This window comes from Propithecus coquereli, unplaced genomic scaffold (assembly GCF_000956105.1).
Source record: "Propithecus coquereli isolate 6110/MARCELLA unplaced genomic scaffold, Pcoq_1.0 Scaffold153, whole genome shotgun sequence".
NCBI classification, from domain to species: Eukaryota; Metazoa; Chordata; class Mammalia; order Primates; family Indriidae; genus Propithecus; species Propithecus coquereli.
In genome coordinates this window covers 4,968,976-4,991,857 of record NW_012139747.1, presented here as the reverse complement: position 1 = coordinate 4,991,857, position 22,882 = coordinate 4,968,976, and the positions used below count along the sequence as shown (strand labels likewise).

Genomic DNA, 22,882 nt, shown 5'->3' with positions numbered 1-22,882 from the left:
AAGGATTCAAAGCAGATACTGACTGCGCAATTTAAAAATGACAATAAGCAGGTTTAACATTGTACAGATGGCCAGCCTTTTCTCTTTTTTTCTTTTAATCATCTTTCTATTTAATGAGTAACTTGAGGAGGAAATGACTTTTTAAAAATAGAATATTAACTAGTGACACTGTTGCTGAGAAGCAGATCCGCTGTGCCAGGCACCCTTGGCGTTTCTCTGGGCAGTGTTTGCAGGTGGACCTTCGGCAGGGTTGCCCTGGGTCAGAGCCCTGAGCCAAAGAAATGTCTCTAGTGTGTAGGTGTGTCATGGCTCTGTGTTCTTGGTTGGTCTGATGATAGCTAAGGTGGTTGAGGACATTCTTCATGTGCTGGTTCTGATGACAAAGATGACACTTTCCAGGTGGATGGAAGTTGTTCCTGGACATTTCTTCTCCTCTCCTCGATTCCACAGTGTCTTGACCATGTTCTTAACTCTTGTCTCTTCTTCAGAAATACCTCAGGGACTTTTTCAGCGTGATGCTCCAATCTGCAACGTCTCCCCTACACATCAACAAGGTGGGGCTGACCCTCTCGAAACACACCATTTGTGAGTTCTCACCATTCTTCAAGAAAGGAGTCTTTGACTACAGCAGCCACGGGACGGGGTAGAGCCGGGGGTGACGGAGGAACCCACAAAGCAGTGCCTTCTCCTCGAAGCGGCCTCCGATGCAGGACAGCCTCCCATGCAAGGATCCGGGTCGTCTCCTCCCGCTGCAGGCAGACGTGCAGCACGGGGCCCGGGCCGCCTCACGTTTTCATACCTAGTGCCTGAGTCTGGGAATGGGATGCTTTGCCTGCCGACGGTGACCCTGACAGGCAGCTGTTCCTGTTCCATTGCAATTGAATGTGGCCTTTTCCCATAGCGCTTCCTCCTCACTGCGCGGCGCAGTTCGTCCCCTGTGGCAAGATGGCTGTGGCTTGATTATCTTGGGCTCCCTGAGCCAAGCCAACCTGGGACCTCCCAAAGTGGGTGGCTTACCAGACCACCCTTAAATGACTTTCATCTGGTTTCCTCTTTCACCACAATGTACCCTTATTTTTTATATTCCTTCCATGTGGCTGGCTATATCCCAAGACAACCTTTTTAAATTATTTCATTGTATTTTTTCTTCTTTCCCTCATTTGAATCAGAACTTTTATATAATACCTAAACACTGATGTTTACACAGAATTTCATATTCTGCAAAAGGGATTTTTGGTCCAATCATGACTAGAGTCTTCCCCGTTTGACAAATTGGATGTAGAGGGCATCACTTTAAACTTCTGTAAATGCCTACAAATAGGATATCTGTTTAACCTTGAATATCCAAGGACATTTTCCCAAACATAAATGCTACTGTGCATCCTCAAGCTTTTTCTGCTAAGCACAAAATGAGCGCAAAGCTAAATGCATATTTTTAAATATTATTCTGTTCACATTTTTGTTACAGAATCTATTGGATCTTTAGCAGAAAAAGTAGAATTTACTGCAGTTTATTAATGATCTCTTAAATTACTCAGGACTTAATGTAGCATTTGCACTTCTATACACAGTAAAACTGCTTTGTTTTACTAAAGAGAAAAATGTGAGTAGAAAAAATATATATGTAGTATATATTGAAATGTATATAATTCTACATATAGATTTATATATGTACACAGTCCTGTATAATAGTTGTATCAAAATATATAATCATTCACACCAAATTTATTAAAAGTATTTGCTTTTTCAAAATTTAAATTGAGCTGCTATCAATATTAAATGAAGTTATGAAATCTACCCTGTAGCTCAGTTTAAGTTTGTGACATAATCATTTCTACTGGTCTGTTTAAAAATTGATCTCATGTGCTTGGAAAGATACATAATGTATAACTTAGCATTTGTATGACAGAAGATGCAGTTATAGTAATGATTGAAGTCATAAATGAATGGTTAACAGAACATGTTTGCATTAAGTCTTCTAGAACGTGCCTGCACAACAGAGCTCTCCAACCTGAAAAATATGTTTGAAGACGCAATTATCCCTTTAAGAAGGAAAACTATTATTGCACTAATTAAATATCGTAGTTTAGCAGAAAAAAAAATGGGGCCTTTTTTTTAATGGCTGCAGAAAGAACTGTTTTTGTCTGCAGTTGTGATTACAGGCATAGGTTTAGGAGCAATTACTACCAGAGAATTTCAAGCTAGAGATTAAAGGATAAAAGCTGGGGAGATAATAATTAACCATAGGTCAGGAGTCTCTAAGCACTAAAGAGCATCCCTCGTTTGCTGAGTAAACTAAATGGTTTTCTTCGACTGACCGGATAATCTATCTCTTGCCCTTTTGGACCTGTATTGGAGACTGGGCTTACGGCACGTGTTTTGTTAAAATCACGCAGGATGCTTAGCAAGAATAAATAGACATGTGTTTGTGAGAAGTGCAAGAATCAGAAGATCCTTCGATTCTAATCCTCACTTTAAGTAATTACAGTTTGGTTTGGAGTTTGCATACTAGCAAGCTCTGATTAAAGGCGGCAGTAACATAAGTGAGTCATTTCGCCTCTCTGGGCCTCAGTCTCCCCATCTGACAACAAAGCTGTTGGCTGGATGCTCCTCCCTAGGTTCCCTTCTGGCCCCTGGTTACAGCACAGGAATAAACAATTCCACTTGGACCGGCTACAGTCCTTAGTGTGTGGATGTGAAGTACACACTTCCGATCTTATTTAAAGGCAGCTGAGTCTGAATAAAACATGAGGGAAAGTTGAAAAGCAGATGAAAAGTCACATCTAAACAAATAATGGAGTTCCTTTCTGGAATGAGCATAAGACAGATGACAGAGTTAGGATGACAAAATTGAAACTTCATCGATTTGTACTAATTTAAAGGAGTAAAAAAATTAGCAAATGCATGTTTTATTACTTTCAAGTACATCAAATAACAGAGTAATGCCAAGCTGAACACTTCAGGCAATTCAGATCGAAGTGCCATAAACTGATAAATACTTTTGTAGTCAGTTGGACAAATCAAAGAAACTTAAACAGAATTATTATAAGTAGTTTTTGCTTTCCCTGCTTGGTCTTATAGAGGAAATGTGTGCACCAAACTTGTTTATTTTCACTAATACAGTAACCGTCAGCCCGGTTCCCACTCAGACCTTGCTGTTTCTGAATTTGGAAGATTCAAACTTAGGCCTGTGATTAATGCAGACATGTGAGTAAGGAATAACCAAGTTATGCTGTCTCTCTAGGGACTGGCATCTAGAAGACCCTGTGGCCCAAAACGGGGGATGCTTTTAAGACACATGAACAAGATACCTCCACCCCAGAGCCACTCTGTTTACCTTTTTATGCAGAAAGAGCTATTTCTGTTCAATGTGGTCCCTGATCCTCCCCACTCAGCTCTAGACAGCAGATGTGTCCAAGTCTGGGCAAACGCAAACAAGCTTTCACAGCTTAGAACATCCCTGAACTTGGAGGCGGAGACCCTGCCTGAGGAGCTGCAGCTCCCACCTCGGAGCTGGGGCACCTCGGTGTTCTGGGTTCGGCTTTTAAAGACAAGGTTTTTTTCTCTTGGATGCATCTCAGCACACAATCGCAGGACCCCTGCGTCCTCAGACGTGCTCTCAGAGATGGAGAGCAGTGTTCTGTGGTGACGCGGCTCCTTGCTGCTCATACTCCGAGCTTGCCATGAGGCAAGTCTCATCCCCTCAAAGAGAATGTGGGTAGCAATTCAAGCCTGACATGAGCAATGACAGCTATGTCCTGTTCCAAACAGCAGTATTAGGTTTTCAAATACACCCTTTTACAAATGCTTAAAGTGTTGTTCTGGGGTGTCATTAGTTGACAGTTGAACATTTCTTTTTTGGATGGGGTGGGGACAAGGTCTCACTCTGTCCCCCGGGCTGCGTAGCTCACTGCAACCTCAAACTCCTGGGCTAAAGCAATCCACCTGCTTCAGTCTCCCAAGTAGCTGGGACTACAGGTGTGCACCACCATGGCCAGATAATTTTTCTATTTTTTGTGGAGACAGGGTCTTGCCATGTTACTCAGGCCAATCTTGAACTCCTGGCCTCAAACAATCCTCCCGCTTCAGCCTCCCAAATTGCTGGGAGTATAGGCATGAGCCACTGCACCCAGCCCAATTGAACGTTTCTGCCATGCGAGACTTTTCTCCTGTCGAATTCCTACCCACACCTACAGGAGTGGTTCAGACTTGATAGGAAAGGTCTTTTTTTTTTTTATCATTTTAAATAAAAGAAGAGGAGTAGAAAATTTAGGTAAAAATAAATCCATTGGCAAAATTAACTGCTTCAATTTTACTTAAATTATCCCAACAGGTGATTTATGTTTTGGGAAAACTGATTAAAGACCATTAATCTACTTGGAGACCCATTCTCGGCAAATTAAGACTTGTGTCTTCTGCCTTTTCACAACAGCCTCCTTCCACATGCATGAAAAGGATCAGGTTATTGACTTTTTTTTTTCTGTTGAGACTGCTTTTTCTAATGACAATGCATTACAGGGGAAATGGTTCTGTGGTGCTCAGTTTGGAATTTTGTGCACAGGGAATTATTTCCAAGTTGTAAGAAACTGCCATTATTTCAAATTTCCAAAGCATCCTATTTCAAATTGATTCTACAGGGATGCCTTGGAGTGAGTGGGGGGGTGATGTTGGTATTGGCCAGGTTGTTACCTGCAGAATGATTCTTTAGGGATGCAGTAGAACTATGTTAAATTTTAAAATAGTTGGCGGCGGGGGGGACACAAAGTTGACCGAACTGAAGGAACTCAAGGATGCGAGTTCATCCTTGTTACCTACACATAGCACTTTCATGCACTTCCCACTATAGAGCTATGGGTACTAGGCTCTGGCACTGTTTCCTAAGGTTATCTCATGCCTTTCTAGAATGTTCTGTGCGTCTCTTGCAAAATGACAAAATGCAAAATATTCTTTGACTATGCTCATTTGGTACCCCTTTATTTGAAAGTGAAATAGATTTTTTTTCTGAGGATTACCTCTGATTACGCTGATTTCTGTGGGAGTTTGAGATTCATAGACGTGGTTTTGCCCCTGCTCCATTGCTGAAAAAGCAGAATATTCCCCATTCAGAGAGAGAAATGGATGTGTTTGCAAAAAGGCGCACAAGCCATGTGTCTGCATTGAAGAAGGGGAAGTGCAGCAAGTACAAAATGGGAAATGCATAAAGGAACATGTAAGGAGCCCCCACAGGGTTAGAATTATGGAACTATTTGGTAACACTGAGGCAGGTCACCGCAAAGAGGGAAGCCTTTCTCCCGAATTTAAATCTGGAAGAAAACATACATGTAAAATAGAGTTAAACTAAATCTTCACTGTTTGAAAGCAGAGTAATTTTCCTCAAAGTGTCACAAACCCTTATGCACAGTTAATGTTTGCAGAAGTGTTTGTGTCTTTCCAGTAGCACTTACAGTTGTGCCTGAGAGCATCTCCCTGATGAGCAACCTGGGGGGGTTGCTGTTCCTCAGAGTCCCCAGTTCCTTCCCAGTCGTGCAGAAGGAAGGAGGAGGGAGGGAAGGCTGCAACTGCTTTCTCAAAGCTGCCAGTACCATCTTCGGAGAAAAGAATCAACAGTGAAAACAATACCAGTTGGCGATGATTAATAGTAGTTGTTTTAAAAAATATTTGCACTTTGGTTGATTTCTAAACTCTGTTAGCTTTTCTCCTAAAAACAGAAACTAGAAGCCATGGGAAAGGAGAGGATGGCCTGCCATCATAAATGACGTTTTTGCTGTGGTGTTTTAGCTTGATTTCAATGAATGCAATAAGAAAAGTTGATCCACAGAGGGTGCAAGCCTTCAGCTGCAAAGTAGTTAAAATACTGGCTGTTTATCCTTCACAAGTGAATGGAGAAGGTCATGTTTACATTTATAAAGGGTTTTCAGGGCCTTCTGATACAAGAACAGCAGTCTCAGTGCACCCATATTGTAGAGTTGTGTCTTGTTTTTAATAACGAACTCCTAGTCAAAGAGTGCAGAACTGCCTTGAGGGTTTGGGGCATGGAGTGTTCCTGCTCATCTGAAGAGTTTTCTGTCTGTTGTCCATGTGTGCAGCTCTGCCCAGGAGACCCTGGTGCCCCCTGGGGAGGGCCCCCCTGCACACCTCAGGCCTGCTCTGCGCAGCAGTCCCCACCGCGTGAGCACACAGGGTATGCCGCTCTCCTGCCCTGCCTGCCGCCCCCTCTGGCCCCTCTCGCTCTGCACCCTTGCGGGCTGGGGAGAGGAAGAGACGAGGACAGTGAGCCGTCCAAGGTATTTGAAGTTGACCTTAGCACGTTTATGAGGTATGGAGGATGCTTGCCCACCTTGAAGCCACCTGTGTAAATTCATGTCATGGTCCCCTCCCCAGCCCCTCCTCCTGCAGTGCGTGATGATGGATCAGACCACACTCCGGCCATGCTTGTGGCTCCACCAGCCACATGTGGTGCCAAGGACCCAGCTGAGAGAGAGAGTGGCGCAGAGAATGTGGAGCAAGCCGGCTGTGCGCTCCTTACTCCTGTTGTTAGAAAACGAGTCTGCTCCTCATCGGTACCCCGGAGTCCACCGTTCAGTCATTCACACGTTCATGAGCATCTTCTGTGTCCCGGCACGGGACCGTGTGCCAGGTACACAGTGGCAGGCGTCGTGGCCACAGGTCCTCTCTCATGGAACTCTCATTCCACTCAGAGAGAAGGACCAATAACGGCACAATTATGTGACCACAAATTGTGATAAATGCTATGAAGAAAAGCAGAGGATGCTGGGAGAGCACACGCTAGAAAAATGATCTAGTCTGGGAAGCTCAGAGCTTTCCCTGGCAAGCAGTGTTTGGGTGAAGACCTGAGAGATGAGGAGTGAGTATCCAGGGCGGGCAGAGAGATCACCCCAAATTAAGGAAAGACCTTGCACAACGGACATTGCCTGCCCTGGCTACAACATGAAGACAGCCCCAGGACTGGAGAGGCCGGCAGAGGTTGCTGTCCTGTCTTTGGGCTCCTACCCACTTGCTTTGTGGACAGAAGAACAAGGAGCCCCATGCAGGCACAGCTGTCAGCAAGCAGTGTGCTGGCCGCAGGGTTCAGTTTGTGACTTAGACCAGCAACTGCACAGGAGCATCACGTCCTTAAGCCTAGGAATGCCCAGGCATCAGATGATCTCTACCTTCTGGGCCTGAAATGCATCCCAGCCTCGCCCATAAATGAAAAGGTGGTTTTTAGATTAAGCAGGATGGCCTATGAATTAACATTCATATATGTGTGGAGCCATGAGAAATGGATTGCTCACCCAGTGCCTTGGGTTTACAGACAAGCCCCTTTGCCAGAATAAAACACAAAAACCTTTTGGCCACCCTGGGAATGTGGTTCAGTGAAGCCTGTCACCATCTGTGGATCACATGGCTCATAGGCCGATACCCCCAACCGAGGGCCTCCAGGAAATATCAGCAGGGTCCAGTTTGTGTGAATTCAGTCCTGTCCGTCAAAAGTACCATCGTGCTTCCTGCATTAATTCACTAGACCATTTAGTGAACTAACTTCTCTGCTTAGTGCAAGCAGAAAAGGTCCTCCTAAGTCCCCACCAATGATAGCATCACCGATAGCTGTGGCTGCAGCCAAGGATTGCTTCCCAGAAAAGCAGGAGGTCCCTGCCAGCCAGGACATATTTGAGGAGAGGGCGCGGCAGGATGGGGGGTGGGGAGTTGTGCTCCAGCTGACTGGGGGGACTCCTAGCATCCCCCCGTGCATCCCCAGCAGCCAGGCCCACACACCTGCTCTTTGATGCTGATGCCCACAGATGTTCTGCCTCAAACTCCTCCTTTCTGTGAGCGTGTGCTCAAGCAAGAGTTTATTTTGATGGAGGTGGGGACCCTTCAAGGGCAGTCTCTCTGAGTAGCTCTTGCCCAGGGACAAATCTATTCAAGTTAAAAGCCAGAGTAAGGAGGAGGTGGGCCCTTAGGGCTTTCCAGCTGCACACGATGCTAGTTTTCGACATCAAGTAAAATGCCACACCATCTCCACGCACCACCTTCTCATACATGGGCTTTGACCTCTGTGAGTTGGACAGGACTCCTGACTGCCAGTCTCAGGGACCTGTGGGGATGGCAAGAGCCCTGTTAGTTTCTCAGAAAACCACAAACATTCTTCCACCAGCACCCAAACCTCTTGTTGCATCTTTGAACCAGGCTTCAATGCTTAGAAGGAAAATCTCGATCTGTTCTGGCAAATCTGCAGGTAATGCAGCCACCACTGCAGACGAGGAATGGACTGCAGCCCACGCTGACTCCAAAGAGCATGACTTTAGCATGCTTTCATACTTGTAGGGAGTGTGTGTTTCTGAGAGCTGCCCGGACAGAGGAACCAGCTATTTCTTGCATTTTTTCCTGTGTCTGTGGCTGGGCAATGATTGCATCGCTTGTACTGTCTTGTGGGATATCCTCCAAGCTCCCAGGAAAACCACAGAACGTGAGCAGGGCAGCATTGCACCTGGCTGGAAGAAAGGATGTCAGAGCTAGAAGAAGCCTTGGAAACAGTGTGGATCCAGCATCCATTCAAGGGCTGGACAGATGATACAGATGTGCGTGGAGAGGACACGCTCCACGGAAGGAAATTCAGATTGCCTTGTAGAAGTGCACGCACGGGCCCCGGGCCATGCCTGTCACATCCCTAGAAACTGCGCTCTGCCCGTGGTTATCATTTGTAATCTCCGATGTAAAACGATCTCCTACTTTCACTGAAGGTAAACGTCTGAAGGAGATTGTGACCTACTCAAGTGACAGAGCTAATTGGGACCTGAGTCTCAATGTCCTGTGTTAACTCCAGGCCCTCTGCCACCACCTAGATTAGAGGAAAATGCTGAGCGAGTCAGGATAAGGCAAGAGGTAGAAATCATACCACTTATTTTCATAATGAGAATTTAAAATAATTACAGTTAACTGAAAAGACAAAAAAAAAAGGGAACTCAAAGGTGTCACAGAGATAGTAACAACAGGAAGCAGGTGCCTTCTTTAGGGCTGGGGGGATATGGGAAGGAGATTGGAATTAGTAAGATAGAAGCATGGAGGAAAAGCCTCCACAGTGCTGAAACTCAGCGCCCCCCCCAGGAGGGGGGGCACCAGCTGCTGGGGCTGGAGGAGGGGTCCCGTGGGGCTGGGACCCAGGCCCCGAGGAGGGGGTGCTGGCATTTCTGAGGATCAGGGCAGTGAAGCTTGTTGGGAAAACTGCAGACTGGACCCAGCTGCTGCACTGCCAGGGGCGGAAGTGAGGCCAAGGTGATGCTGACAAGAACAGGAAGTGATCTCCTCCGGAAAAGGAAGCAGAAAATGTGTGCAAGCATTTAGGTTCATCTTCCTCCTCCACCACCCTGTTAACAAAAGTTTGTAATTCAGAATCCACTGCTTTTGAGTTGTGCCCCTTTTTCCTTCTCTGTGAGCAAGAAGGACTCAGAGGACACAGAGAATGGCCTGGCGCGCCATCTTTGCACCCCAGAGTTGAAGAGTGTGAACAGCACCACGTGTTTTGAGGCTTGGGGGAACTGCTGCTTCCTGAGCTCCCCCATGACATCCTAAGGGAGAATCAAAGGCAGAGATAAATTTGTTGCAAAGACATTTCAGCTTATGACTGTCACATACACAGGCTCCTTCCAATGTGCCCCTGTGGAGACAGGGAGGAAACAGCAGCTGGGCCAGCCTGGGGTAACCAACCCCATCCCAGTGGCCGTGACAGCCCTGAGGCCTGAGGGCTGCCTGCCTCGGCCACATCAGCTTCAGGATGGTGGGGCCTGGGGGAGATCAGAGTCCTGCCCCAGGACCTCCCAGGACACACCCCGAGACAGGAGGCACTGCCCACAAGCGGTGGCATTTCCGCTCAGAAGCTGTGATGCCAAGGGGAGTCCGAATAAAGAAGATGGTCTTCTTTAGTCTCTCTAAAGAAGATGACGTTACATCATCGTCTGATGCTGAGGTGATCAAAGAAAAATGCAGCAACAGAAAGTGGGGAAAAAGTATTAGAGAACTAGGTCGAGCAATAAATTCATGATGCTTATTTTATATAATTACTGTAAGATTCCATTAATATGACAGACTTGAAAAGGCAAAACCACAGGCTCAGAAAACAGATCGGTGGTTGCCAGTGGCTGGGGGAAGGTGGGGAAGGGTTGGCCACACAGGGGCAGCAGGAAGGAATGTTTTGGGGTGAAGGGACTGTTCCCTGTCTTGATTGGGGGGGTGGTTACACATCTGTGTCAAAACTCACAGAACTGTGTGCTGCAAAGGGTGAATTGTGCTGTCTGTGAATTATGCCTTACGGATAGTAATTTTATTCAGTGACGTGTGTTAACTGACTGACTGTTCCACACCATGCCTATTTCTTTTTCCTTCATATCAGAGACAGCTGGTACGGTTCTGTGGAAGAAAAACAAAACCAAAACTCAGCCGCCAAAATCCAGTGTGTGAGCTCAGACCCTGTTCGTTTGGGAAGGTGTCCTCCCAGTCAGCACACGGTGGTCAGCAGGTGCCCAGTAAGTGTGGACAGGGGTGGTGGTTCCCCAGCCATGCTTGCTCCAGAATGTTCTTCCCTTCCCCACAGTCCCTTCTCTCTCTCTTCCCTCCTCCCTCCCTCTCTCCACTTCTCTCCCCTCCCTCCCTAATCCCTCCCCTGCTCCATTCCTGCGAGGGTCCATGTTTCCGCCATCTTGCAGCCCAAGGACCTTTGGTGCAGAATAGGTATGCGAGGTTCTTCCAGCAAGAGACTCCCGGGTCAGAGGAGGAACGGGAATTTGGGAGGAGTCGCTGGAGGCATGGAGAGTAATAAAAAATAATAAAACTTATTTCTTTATTTCTTGCTTGTATTATACTAAAAACCAAGACTTTTAGAGAGAAGTCCTTAGGAGTTTGAAGGCTGATAACAAAAGTCCTTTGAGCTTCTTTGGAAATACGGAGCTTGAGCTCAGATGCTGAGAAGTCCCTGAAGTCAAATGAGAAAATCCCAGAGCCCAGACACTGAGGAGAAAATGGGGAACACAACAGACACTCTGCCCTTGCTCCCAGCAGCAGGGCGGCCCACAAGCCTCTGACCACTTAGGTCTTGGGATGTTAAGCCAGGTAAGGGCTTCTGCTTAGTATAAGTGCCTTTTGTCCCCATTTCTCTAAGTCGTGGGTGCCCAATCTATTCCTTTGTGTCTCTTGCCAGTTGTGTTGGAGATGGCTAGATGTCCTTGAAAATTGTTCCCTACTTCCATGGTAATAGAGTTGTTGATGGCAAGTGGCTACCCAGGCAGGCCCTTCATATCCCTGCTAGGTGTGGACTTGTGACTACTTCTTACCAATAGAATAGAAGTGGAAGTGAGAAGTGATGTGAAACATTCCAAGGCCATTTTTTTTTCTTTTTTTTAGAGACAGGGTCTCACTCTGTCACCAAGGCTGGAGTGTAGTGATGTGATCATAGCTCACTGCAGCCTCGAACTCCTGGGCTCAAGAGATCCTTCTGTACTCAGCCTCCCAAGTAGCTAAAATTACAGGTGCCCACCGCCACACCCTGCTATTTTTTAAAGATCTTTGTAGAGACAATGTCTCACTATGTTGCTCAGGCTGAACTTGAACTTCTGGCCTCAAGTGATCCTCCCACCTCGGCTTCCCACAGGGCTGGGATTACAGGTGCGAGCCACCACACCTGGCCAAGGCCAATGCTTTTAAGAAGTGGGTGTACCTGTTCCATACTTTCTTTTCTTTCCACAAGTGGATACAGACCACAATGAGACATTAGGGGATGTATATTGTCCTTGAATCTCCACACCGAGAGCAGCCGCCTGCCCCAGTTACTAGGCAAAATATAAATTGCTACTGGGTTTGATTTGTTGCATTTTTGGATACATTTGTTACAGCTGTTTAGCCTATCTTAACTAACACACGTTATTTTTTCCTATTCCATAGTATGTCGCTATCTCTCTCTTCCACGTTCCAATTTTTAACTTTCAGAAATTCTTTGTCTTTCTTCCCTTTTAGTGTAGTTATCCTAATCTCTCCTAATTCTTTCTGTCTCTTTTGTATGTTTCCATTCCTCTTGGGTCATATTTACAGTTGGGCTTCTTTTTCTTTTTATACATTTTGAAAGCTACTTAAAGCCTATTCTGATGAACATTTCAAATACAGAGAGAATTATCTTAATATATAAGGATCTCCTATGAATAAATAGAAAAATAGAAAAAATATGTAAATATATGGCTCACAGGAAAAAGTAAACACTTATATAAAAAGGTGCTATTTTCTCAAAATAAGAGAAATGTGAATCAAATTTTATTGAGAGATGTTTCTCACTTATTATCCTGGAAAAGGTAAACCATTTATTAATACACTCTGTTGGCAAAAGTGTGAGGAAATAGCACCCCTATATACTGCTGTAGGGAGTTTAAATTAGTACAAGCTAGATGAAGAGTGATTTGGCAATATCTATCAAAATTACAAATGCACTTACCATTTTACCCAGCAATTTCATTCAAAGGAATTTATCTCACAGAGATTTTTACAGGCACACATTTATGCAAAATCGAGCTTATTTATTGCAGTTCCCATAATAGTAAAATATTTTTATATAACCAAGATGTTTATCATTGAGGGGCTGGTTAAAAAAATTATGGTACAACCATGAATAGAATACTAAGAACCTTAAGAAATAATAAAGAAGATCTTTATGCTGTAGGGGAGCAAAATTTTACTTTTTTTCTTGTAGGGTTTTCAGCTGGGCCCGAGAATAAAATCAACATAAAGACATTTTAACAGGAGAAAAGCATACAAATTCATATACATTTTCCATGACACGGAAGCCCTCATAAGAAAATGAAAACCCGAAGTACAAAACCAATGTTTTTGCATTAGGTTGAACAAAGAGAGGCAATCGTGGAAAAGTAACTAAACTATGTGGAGAGGTTAAAGGAAGATAAGAAGTGTTTTAAGAGGACCTGTTTGTACAGAATTCTCTTGGCTATGACTTTCTATTAAAGAATGTTTCTTTGCTCCTGGTACAGGGAGGGCATCTTTTACATGGGAGTTTTTAATCTCATGTTTCCAGGAAGAAAAGGGGAGATGAGAATGCTCTTCTTGCATCTGCTGTTTTTCAAGTGCCTTTAGCTCAAAATAATCCTTATGCCAAAGCGACATATTTTAGGGTGGTGTATTCTTTCACCCACCCACCAATGCCCAGATAGGAATATATTAAGTAAAAGAAAGAAAGCAGAGAATAGTGTCTATAGTACAGTACTCTTTGGGTAAAAATATGCATACAGACCTATATAAATGTACTATATATAGTACGTACATATATATACCCATATATGATGTGTGTATATATGTGTGTGTTTGCCCATTTCTCTCTATATATGCATAAATATATAGAGAATGCATTTGGGAAGCTACCCAAAAACTGGTAATATTATTTGCTACATGGCAGAAAATGAGGGGGAGATGTATGCAGGGAAGAGAAGGAAACTTGTCATTGAACACTCTGTATGTTTTAAATTTTGAACCATGAAAATGAGAAATCTACTCAAAAAGGAAAGGAAAGTATTTTCTAAACCTTTTCCTCCTGTTACAACTTTCACCCACTAGAGTCACTATTTGGGCTGGAATACTGGTTCTTAAACATTTGTGGAATTACAGTCACTTTTAAGGATCTGCTGAAACCCACGGAACCTCTCCTTCGAAGAATGTACACATGCACACGCGGGAGGACACACACACAATTTATTTTCAATTTCAGGGCATCCGTGGGCATCTTAAGCTCAGTTAGAAATTTTGGGTTAATAAATCCTGTAAGAAAATATTAACAGTGGATGGGAAGTGGGACTTTGCTTCTTGCATCTCTCGCTCTTAGAAACTGTTTGTAGCTAACTGGTCCTGCCCTGCTGTATTCACCTGTTGTTCTTTGTTTGAGAATCACCGCCCGCCCCCCCCCCCCCATTTCTTTACACCTAACTTTCTGGATTTGTGAGTCTCCTTTAAAAAGAAGCCTTAGACTAATTCTCTGATTACATTTTTTTTAAACAGATGTTCCCTTAATTTCCTGCCTCTTCTTGGGAATTGATTTTCCCTTGACACACTTTAAGAAACACATTTTTGCTGGCCCCTGAAGCTCAAACTTGAAAAACTGCTCTTTTTCCTGTCCTTGAACTGATTTAGTATAAAGCCTGTGTCCCTCTTTCTTTTGCTATTAGTGTGGTTTCTGTAACCCAAATCTGAAGAGAATTTTCTTGAAATGAAACTCCAAGAACCAGCATTTAAGTTCCTTGTACTTTTCTTTTTAAAAAATAATAATAATAGAGTATTAATTACCGGGACTCTTTATTCCCATCACCTGATCCTCTCAGAGTCTCATGTTCGATATTTAAAGCAGAGCATGGAACTGGCTCACGCTAGATAGTCGATAAATGATAGCGCCTTTCCCTTCCCCATCTTTCCAGCACAAAGCGCTCGGACTGCGGCGTGGTCTCGGCTTCTCTGCGGTTGCCGCTTACTCCTTTGCTGCGATCAGCGCATTCAGGCTGCACTGGCTGCTGGTGCCAGTGTACACAGAATTCGAAGCCCCACATTTGGGAAGGTCACTCTGACTCCCTTCGCTACCTACCTCCCACTCTTCATTCCAGGGCTCCTCCAAGATCTCCCCTTAGCACGAGGCACTCCTTCCCCTAGATGCTAGGGATGTCGCCTGGTCATGGCTCTTAGCTGAGCCCCTGCCCCAAGAATTGCACTTGGCTGAAGGGAGCCTCCCCCAAAGATGAGGACCCTTCCTTTGGGCAGTTCCACATCTGATGACTGAACCGTATGGGAGGTACCAAGGGCTGGCCCCTTGCTTCAGCTCATGGTAACCCAGAAGGGCTGTCTAGAGCGCTTTGTGGGATGGGTTGAGTCGGCCGTTGCAACCGTGCAGCAGCCCAACTCCTCCCTCTGCCCAATCCCGCTTCCATCCTCCTTTCCCAACAATCCACCAGCACCTAACTCTCCATCTCAGAGCCTGTTTTCTAGGAAACCCAGGACTCTAAAACTTTCAGGCATTGAGGCATTCTAGAAAATCGCTTTTATGATAGCCAATGGTGCAACAACTATCAGTCATTTTTACCAGCATCCTTTCCCCCTGCTTCTTGTCTTAGTAACAGCTTCCAGTTTTTCCTCTGGGCATCCACACTACACCTTCTCTCTGCCCAGGCTGCAGTGGAGCTGAGCCCGCCCCTCCCCAGCCTCCCATGTGGGCACGTGACCTAAGCCTGTCAATCAGAGCACCACAACCACCTGGCCACAGTGCTTGGCTTGAGGATGGCACGTGACCTCAGCCGGGCCAGTAAGATAACCGTTCCCAGGACTTAGGCTGAAAAATCAATCAGCGAGACAAGCTGTTTTTGTCCCACACTTGCTGAACTGACTGAATGAAAGAAAATTTCAGACGAAAGCAGGGTGAAAAGGTGGAGATCCTCGATGATGTCATCGGGCCACCTGAATCCAGCTGTTTCTGAACCCGCCACTGAAGTTTCATTTGTGGAGTTAGTGCATTCCCTTGTTTGTTTAAGTTAGTTTGAATTGAGTTTCTCTTCTTGGAGACCAAAATCTGGAGCCTGATACAAAGGGTTTATTCTTTAATTGCCCTTAATTAATAATAACAACAAAAACAATGAAAATTTTGGGTTATAATTTTTTCTAAAATGTATTCTTTCCTGCTTCTTACACAGAGCTCCAGGACACAACTTCCTAGTTGGCTCAGGGACATGCCCTCCACTGGCTGGCATGTTACAGATGCCCACGGGCTACGACCAGGCGCTGGCATCCGTACTAGGTTGACTTGGTGTATAGGGATCATGGAGTACTCATATCTAATTATTTTGAATTTAGAATATTTTCCATTGCTGCCAGGCTGTTGTTCTCTGCCATCTCTCTGCTGTCACTGTGCTTGCTTCCAGAAACTCCTCCCCTTTTCCCGAATTGTGTATAAAGTAAGTGAACATAGGTTTTGAGAAAATTCCTGACAGACTTTCCTATGCCTTTAGTACATCAGTTTCTGGTAGGGAGACACTGGATGTAAAATATGGCCATTCAAGTGTGATTTTGATTTTTATAATTGCCATGGGTTATGTTTTCAATCAGGAAGTGTATGGGCTAGGAGACCTCCATGTAGGTGAGATGTGATATTCATCCATGTAACCAGAAAAATTGGTTGGTATAGCATGGCCTGCCGTCTGAAATGTTCTGTCCTGAAAATAATGTTCTTGAATGAGCTCGTTCCATATGCAGCAGTGGCTTTTTGGAGTCAAGAAAAATTGAATGAAGCCAACGGGAAATGGATCCATATTATATAATACACTCAGTATAGTCTCTGCAAACCCAAACTAGCATTTATGACAAGTGATTTTCCCCTTCAACTGGTATATCTTGGACTATCCTAATTATTAATCTTCCTGGGTAATATGTACCCAAATATGTCCAGGGATGAAAGTGGAATTCTTAGCATTAGTTGATTTCTCAGCTTGAGTCTAATCATGTTTGTCTCGTGAACTTGACCTGGAGCAGCCAAGACAGCAGGCTTCCACTGTGACCACCAAGGACAGACTCTGGGAACCTATAATTGGGAAGAGACTCGTTGGCTGGGAAAGGAGAAATTTGCTTCCACGTTCCCCTTTCTCACTAGAGCAGAGAACAGACGTAGGAGGGAGGAAAATGTTCCCATGAAAGGAGGACGTCTGACAGCTACAGAGAGTAAAACATCCTCAATTAGTATGAAAATAGCATCCATTATTTCTGCACAAAAAGAACCGCTTTTGCCAATCACTTCAGTTCCTCTTTATCACTTTTGACTGTGTTTATTTTGACAGTTTTTTATTTATTCTTTTTTATTTTCAGTGGTTCATCAGAAATATGGCCCCATCTGGAGACAGTGTCCAACTTGATGCTTTCCATGACGCTTCCAATCAGGAGTAACTACAGCTGTCGGGGGAGCACTGAAAAAATGTCAATTAGCTATAAAAGTTCCACAAACAAGCATTATGTCTTCCTCTTATGAGTCCCCGGGTGCAGCTCAAAATTGAGCAATAATGTCCACAGTTAAAAATGACTGTTGGGAGCCCCAGCTCTCTCCTTTCCCATTAATAATGGCTCCGCACTGGAACTGGAGTCGCTGCCTGTGTACGGTGGGGTCCAGGTCGCTGAGGGTATGTGGGGTAAAAATAGCAACAGCTCACGTCACAGTTGTGAGTGGGGGAGTGACACTGGGTCCCTCTGTGTTCACACCGCATGGCTGAGTTCATCCCTCCGGGGAGTCAGGATTTGAGCCATCGTGTGCTGTACTCCAGCCTCTTACCTCCTCTGCCTGGGTTCTCTGTGCCCTGGCTGCTGGTCTCCTGTTGACGTTTGAAAATCACATCAGCATCGGTGGCTCTGGCTCCAGGGAAGAATTGGAGAGCAATCTGCCTCCTGGTGTCACTTTCCGTGATTGTCCAGGACCTTCATTTGCGTGTGGCCTTTATTTACAGACAAGCGCGTCCTCCAGGCGAAAAAGGCAAAGAAAGTTTCTTTTCTGCAAGTGAAACCAAGTACCTGGGGCCAGTGGATGTGACCTTTCTTGATGTGTGAAATGTAATAAAACCTTATTTAGAAACACAGGCAGCTGGTCCACGGGCTGTAGTTTGCCAAATTTTAAAAATTTTATTTTCAGCTTTATTGAATTATAATTGACAAATAAAAATTGTATATATTCAAGGTGTATAATGTGATGTTTTGATATACAGATGCACAGTGAAATGATTACCACGATCAAGGACAATTAACGTATCCATCATCTCCCAGGTGCCTTTGTGCGTGTGTGTGGTGAGAATGGTAAAGATCTACTCTTTTGGCAAGTTTCAGGAATACAATACATTATTCCTAATTACAGCCACATACTGTGCATTAGGTCTCCAGAACTCATTCCTCTTATAAACTGAAAGTTTGTTGAGAGATGAGGGAAACTGGGAGATGTTGGTCAGAGGGTACAAACTTGCAATTGGATTTCTTTAAAAATATCGCATTAAAATATTAATTATGATTATTGAGGTTTTTGGTACCCCCTTAAGTCTTATACCTGAGGCCAGTGCCTCACCCACCCACCCCAATCCCCCAGCTCTGCCTTCACCCAGAGAGGAAGTGGGTGTGGGTGCTTCCACAAGGTTGCAGCTGTGTTCTGTGGAGCCAACTCTCACATTTAGCAGAGTTGGGGAAGAAGGCTTCAGCAGTGCCTTGCATGGAGATGGCATCTGGAAAGAACATGCATACTGATCTTGGTTCCAATCCTCGTTCTGCAACCACATGAACCTCAGGAAGGCATCGAACTTCCCTGAGCCCCAGGCTTCCCATCTCCAAGCTGATATAATAATATCGACCTCAGAGTATGGCTGTGAAGATTAAATAAGATAAAGTATGTCAAGTGGCTGGCACTCGATTTAGTGGTGCTGGACAAATGTTTGTGGAGTGAATAATCAATGCACAAAATGTTGGTTTGAAGGAGAGGAAGATTTTATATTGTCAGATTGCTTTCTGATCAGTGAGACCTTTTTTTTTTTGTGGTTTTACTTTGTGCATCCAGTCATGGGAATGCATACACATGTTTATGTTTTACACTAGACCTGAGGGCAGGATTAATGTATGAATCTTTTCTGTATCCCACACATAGGGGGCATCTGCACATAGGAAGCATCTGGTAAGTATTTGTTATATGAGTGGAAAGAAAGGTTAGTAATGAACAATGACATGAATTGTTGTAGAACCAGGGAGTGCGGTTCTATGTCCCCACTGTGTAGGTGACCTAAGACGTTTACACCGTCAGCTACAGGGCTCTTAGGAGGGTTGAACTCAGAGAAGGGAGGTGTAGGATCCTAGAAAACTACATTGACCCCAGAGATTCTTAAGTAGAGTCAAATGCAGAGGTCTTTGCCTGGGTCCTTGTCCCTCCCTCTCCAGTGGGGGCAGCAAGGAGAAGAAAATTTGGAACTTTTGCTGTGTTTCCAGGGTTGGCCGGTGGACATTGAATTAATTCATAGCTGTTTGAAAGTTAGAAAATTCTGGATCATCAGGGAAAGACAATGCTGGGGCTTTTGGGCGGAAAAATGACGCTAAAAGGCAAGCTTATAATGTAGGTGACCATGTAATTTAGTATTCAAACTGGGATGATTTTGAGGTAAAAGGAGATGCTGTTAAATAATTATACTGGAATAACAGACACCAATCCAAATGCCCTGGGCGAAGCAGGACATACATTTATCCTACTTCTAAGGCAATCCTGCTAAGAGCCTCCTGCTCAGTGCTGGAAAGAATAAAGTCATTTGTGCCTCTGCTGGGCAGCGCTAGCTTCATTTGCAAGGTGGGCAGCCTCATGCCTGTCCTCTGCAGCCACTGCTGTCTCTGGGTCTGCTCTCTGGTGATAGAACAATTACCTCCCTTTGCCTGCTGTGTCCTCTCTTTATCCAGAGCCTGGCGTACCCAAGAGCTGTGCCGATCATCCGTTGCTGCCAGCTGGCTCTGCTGTTGCATCAGGGTTCGTTATTTGAGTGATGTCTCGCAGAAGCCTGAAAAACGAATCAGAAGCGGAGAGGCCAGCAAAGGCAGAATGCCAAAGAGGTGCGCAGCGTGGGCTGCTGAATTGTCTTTTAGATAAATGTCTGTTGTTAGCACAGGAAAGAATTGTAGATAATCATTTATTCTAATATCTCACCTGATATCCTCTCCCGCCACCTCAATTTACTGTTGAGGAGATAAAAATCTAAAGAGTAAAATAAGGTCTCGAGTTTATTAGGTTCTGCAAATTTATGTCTCTAGCCCACACTTCCTCTTTGGATTCCAGACATATTCCACCGTCTCCTCAATATCTCCTCTCACGGAAATATCAAACTCAGCATGTCCAAATGTGGCCTTGGCATCTCTTCCCCAACCGGGTGCACCCACTGTCCTCCCCCCTCAGCCAGTAGCAAGTTTTCTCTCTCACCTGCTCAGACCAGAAATCTTGGTGTTAACCTTGACTCCTCACAACTTCTCCTTTCACGTGTCACACCTAATCTGCTAGAAAATATTGTTCAGAATATATCCGGAGTCTGACTGCTCCATCGCAACGCTGGTCCAAGCCACCGTCATCTCTCACATCTGTGGTCATTGCCTCCTAACTGCTTCCGCTCAGACCTTCCTACAGGCCTTTTCTCACTGAATCGAATCATTAAATGGATGCTTTGAAAGCCTATGTCCGGTCATGTCATTCTTAAAGATCCTGTAGTAGTTTTCATCTCACTCAGAGTAAAAGCTTGAATCCTTGGTCTGTCCTGCAAATCTCTACACAAACAACACCCGCCCCCATTACCTGTTCTGTCTTATCTTCCAAAAGGTGCTCCTTTGTTCACATGGCTATAGACTGGCTTCCTTGCTGTTTTTCAAATAAACCAGGTATGCCTCTACCTCAGGACCTTTGCGCTGACTGTTTCTTGTGACCAGAACACTCTTTTCCCCAAATAAACTTGGTTAAATCCCTCTCTACCTTCAAGTCTTTGCTCAAATGTGAGCTTCTATTAAAATTGTTGCACCTCATTCCATTTTCCTGTTTTATTCTCTTACATAACATATTTGACCTTCTTATATACTGCATATTTTACTTCTTCTTTTCTGTTTTATTGTTTGTCTCCACTGAGTGCAAATGAAAGTCTCCGAAGGCAGGAATTTGTGTGTTTTGTTCCCTGCTGTGACATCAGAGCAAATACTGGCAAAGCAGGAATTCATTAAAATAGTTGCTGAATGGATGAATTCAGCAGCTATTCACCCAATGTCTACCACGTGTCAGGGGCAGACCGGGTGTATCAGGATGATTATGGTAAAATCCTTCCTCTTAAAGTGAGCCCGAGTAGGTGGGATACAGGCATAGACATCCCTAGCGCAGTTAGTCATGATACACAGCAGGGTAAGGATGCAGTTCGTGGAGCTATTGTTCTACCACACGGGGGAGTGGAACTAAAGCAAGTGATGTTTGCCCAGAGCAGTGGACGCTGGGGCTGGATCTTGACAAGCTAGTGGAATTTTACCAGGCAGTAGAGCAGGGCGACAGAGCTGTCCCTCATGTCACAGTGAATTTTCACTCTGCATACTGATGCAGGGGACAGTTTGGTCCCAGGGAAAAAATGAATAAGAGTTTATTTGTGATAACCACGTTATTCAGGCAGCACTTCCTTCAGGATGGCAGAAGGATGGCCTGATGGCCTCCCAGGACATTTGAGCCCCAGAACGATTCAGTCTGCCGACCTGATGGTGAAATGGAAAGCAATTTCCTTTGAAAGCAACCCAGGCAGGTGATCTTATGGCACTACAGCTATTATACTGAGCACCATCCATTGGAATTGCACAATTCCAATTTCCCTTGGACTCTCAGGAAGCCCTGGTTTGGAAAATGGCCTTTGGTTTGTGATTTCTTAGGATAATCTCTTTTAAGTCAAAGAATTATCTGTGGTGGAATTCAGATGCTTTGGCTGAGTTCAGTTCTGTGGAATAAAAGAACCACTAGATAGATGTTTGTTAATTATTTCCATGGCCTAACTGAAAGAGAGAGAGCAGGCATTGGGCAGGTGCTGCTTTCTGGCTTGGGGGCCTCTGGGACCACAGGATTGTTCTAAATTTCATTATTGCTTGCCTGGGTAGGTGTGGCAGTTCTGGTGGTGGTGAGAGTGTACTGGTTAACTATTTATGTGTAACAAGTCACCTCTACATTTAAGCCTGAAACAACAACAATTGATCACTTCTCATAGTTCTCTGAGTTGGCTGGGTGGTTCTTTTACCAGTTTTGTTGGGGCCACTCATGGGACTGCATGCAGCTGGAGAGTCAGTGAGGCTGGAAGGGCCAGGATGGCCTTCCTCACTGTCTGGCAGTTGGTGTTTTTAGCTAGGCCACCCTCTGGCTCCTTCATGTGGATTCTCGTCTCCCAGTAGAGCAGCTTCCTTACAGTGACATCACAGCAGGCTCCAAGAGGATGATGGAGGAAGCTGCAAGGCCCCTGGAGGACTAGACCCTTGGACGCATAATTTTACTTCTACCATTTTCCACTGGGCAAAGTAAGTCACAAGCCCAGCCCAGAAGCAAAGATCAGAATAGACTCAACCTCCTGAGGCGGGAAGCTACAAAGATTCTGCAGCCATATTTAACCTGCCACAGTTTTCCATTTCACCACAGTTATTAATATCAGCTGCAAAATAAATTTCCCCCATCCCAAGACCTTCAAATGTCTCATCCAGTTATAGGCTCAAGATCCTGGAGCTTGTGATCTGCATCTGGTCTGGATGCAGGTAAAACCTCTCAGATGCAGCAGCTCCTTTTGGTCCAGAAACCTGTGAACTTAAAGCACCCAACATTCAAGAGACAGGAACCTGATGATGCAAAAACCGCTCCCATTCGAAAAAGGAAGAATGGGAAGAACGTAGCAATTCTGAAATCTAGTAAGGCACATGCCAGCAGAGCTTTCTACCCAAAAGGCAAGGAATATTCCTTGATGAGGCCTGACTCCGCTCCCTGGAAATAGTTCCCTCATCAATTATTTTCTTTGGCTCTTAAATTCACCTTCTAGGCTCTTGACTCTACTCTTTAAATTCCTTTTTCTTTCCATAAGGGATGGTCTGTGTTTGTAGCTTTCTCAAGCTCCTTCCTACCTGTAGGTTTCAGGGGCCAAAGTCCTCTATTTGTTTTAAACTATTTCTGTTTCCTTTAGTTGAAGCTGCCACAACTCCTTTGAAAGTGTTTTGGGTTTTCTATGTATCGCATCATACTCCATTCAACAAAAACCACATGCACAGTTATATTTGAAATATGTTTCTCTCTACTTGGATGGACTTTCAGGGTGCTGTAGGA

The 22,882-nt window shown here is 44.7% G+C and overlaps 1 protein-coding gene across 1 annotated transcript in view; it reads left to right on the top strand.

Annotated features, from left to right (window-relative positions):
• Positions 1 to 1,797, top strand: part of KIF16B (kinesin family member 16B) — a 244,576-nt gene extending 242,779 nt beyond the window's left edge. Inside the window, exon 24 of the mRNA XM_012640496.1 lies at positions 489 to 1,797. Coding sequence (XP_012495950.1) covers positions 489 to 647 — 159 coding nt within the window. The 3' untranslated portion in view covers positions 648 to 1,797. The remainder of the gene's footprint in view (positions 1 to 488) is intronic.
• Positions 1,798 to 22,882: the final 21,085 nt, after the last annotated feature.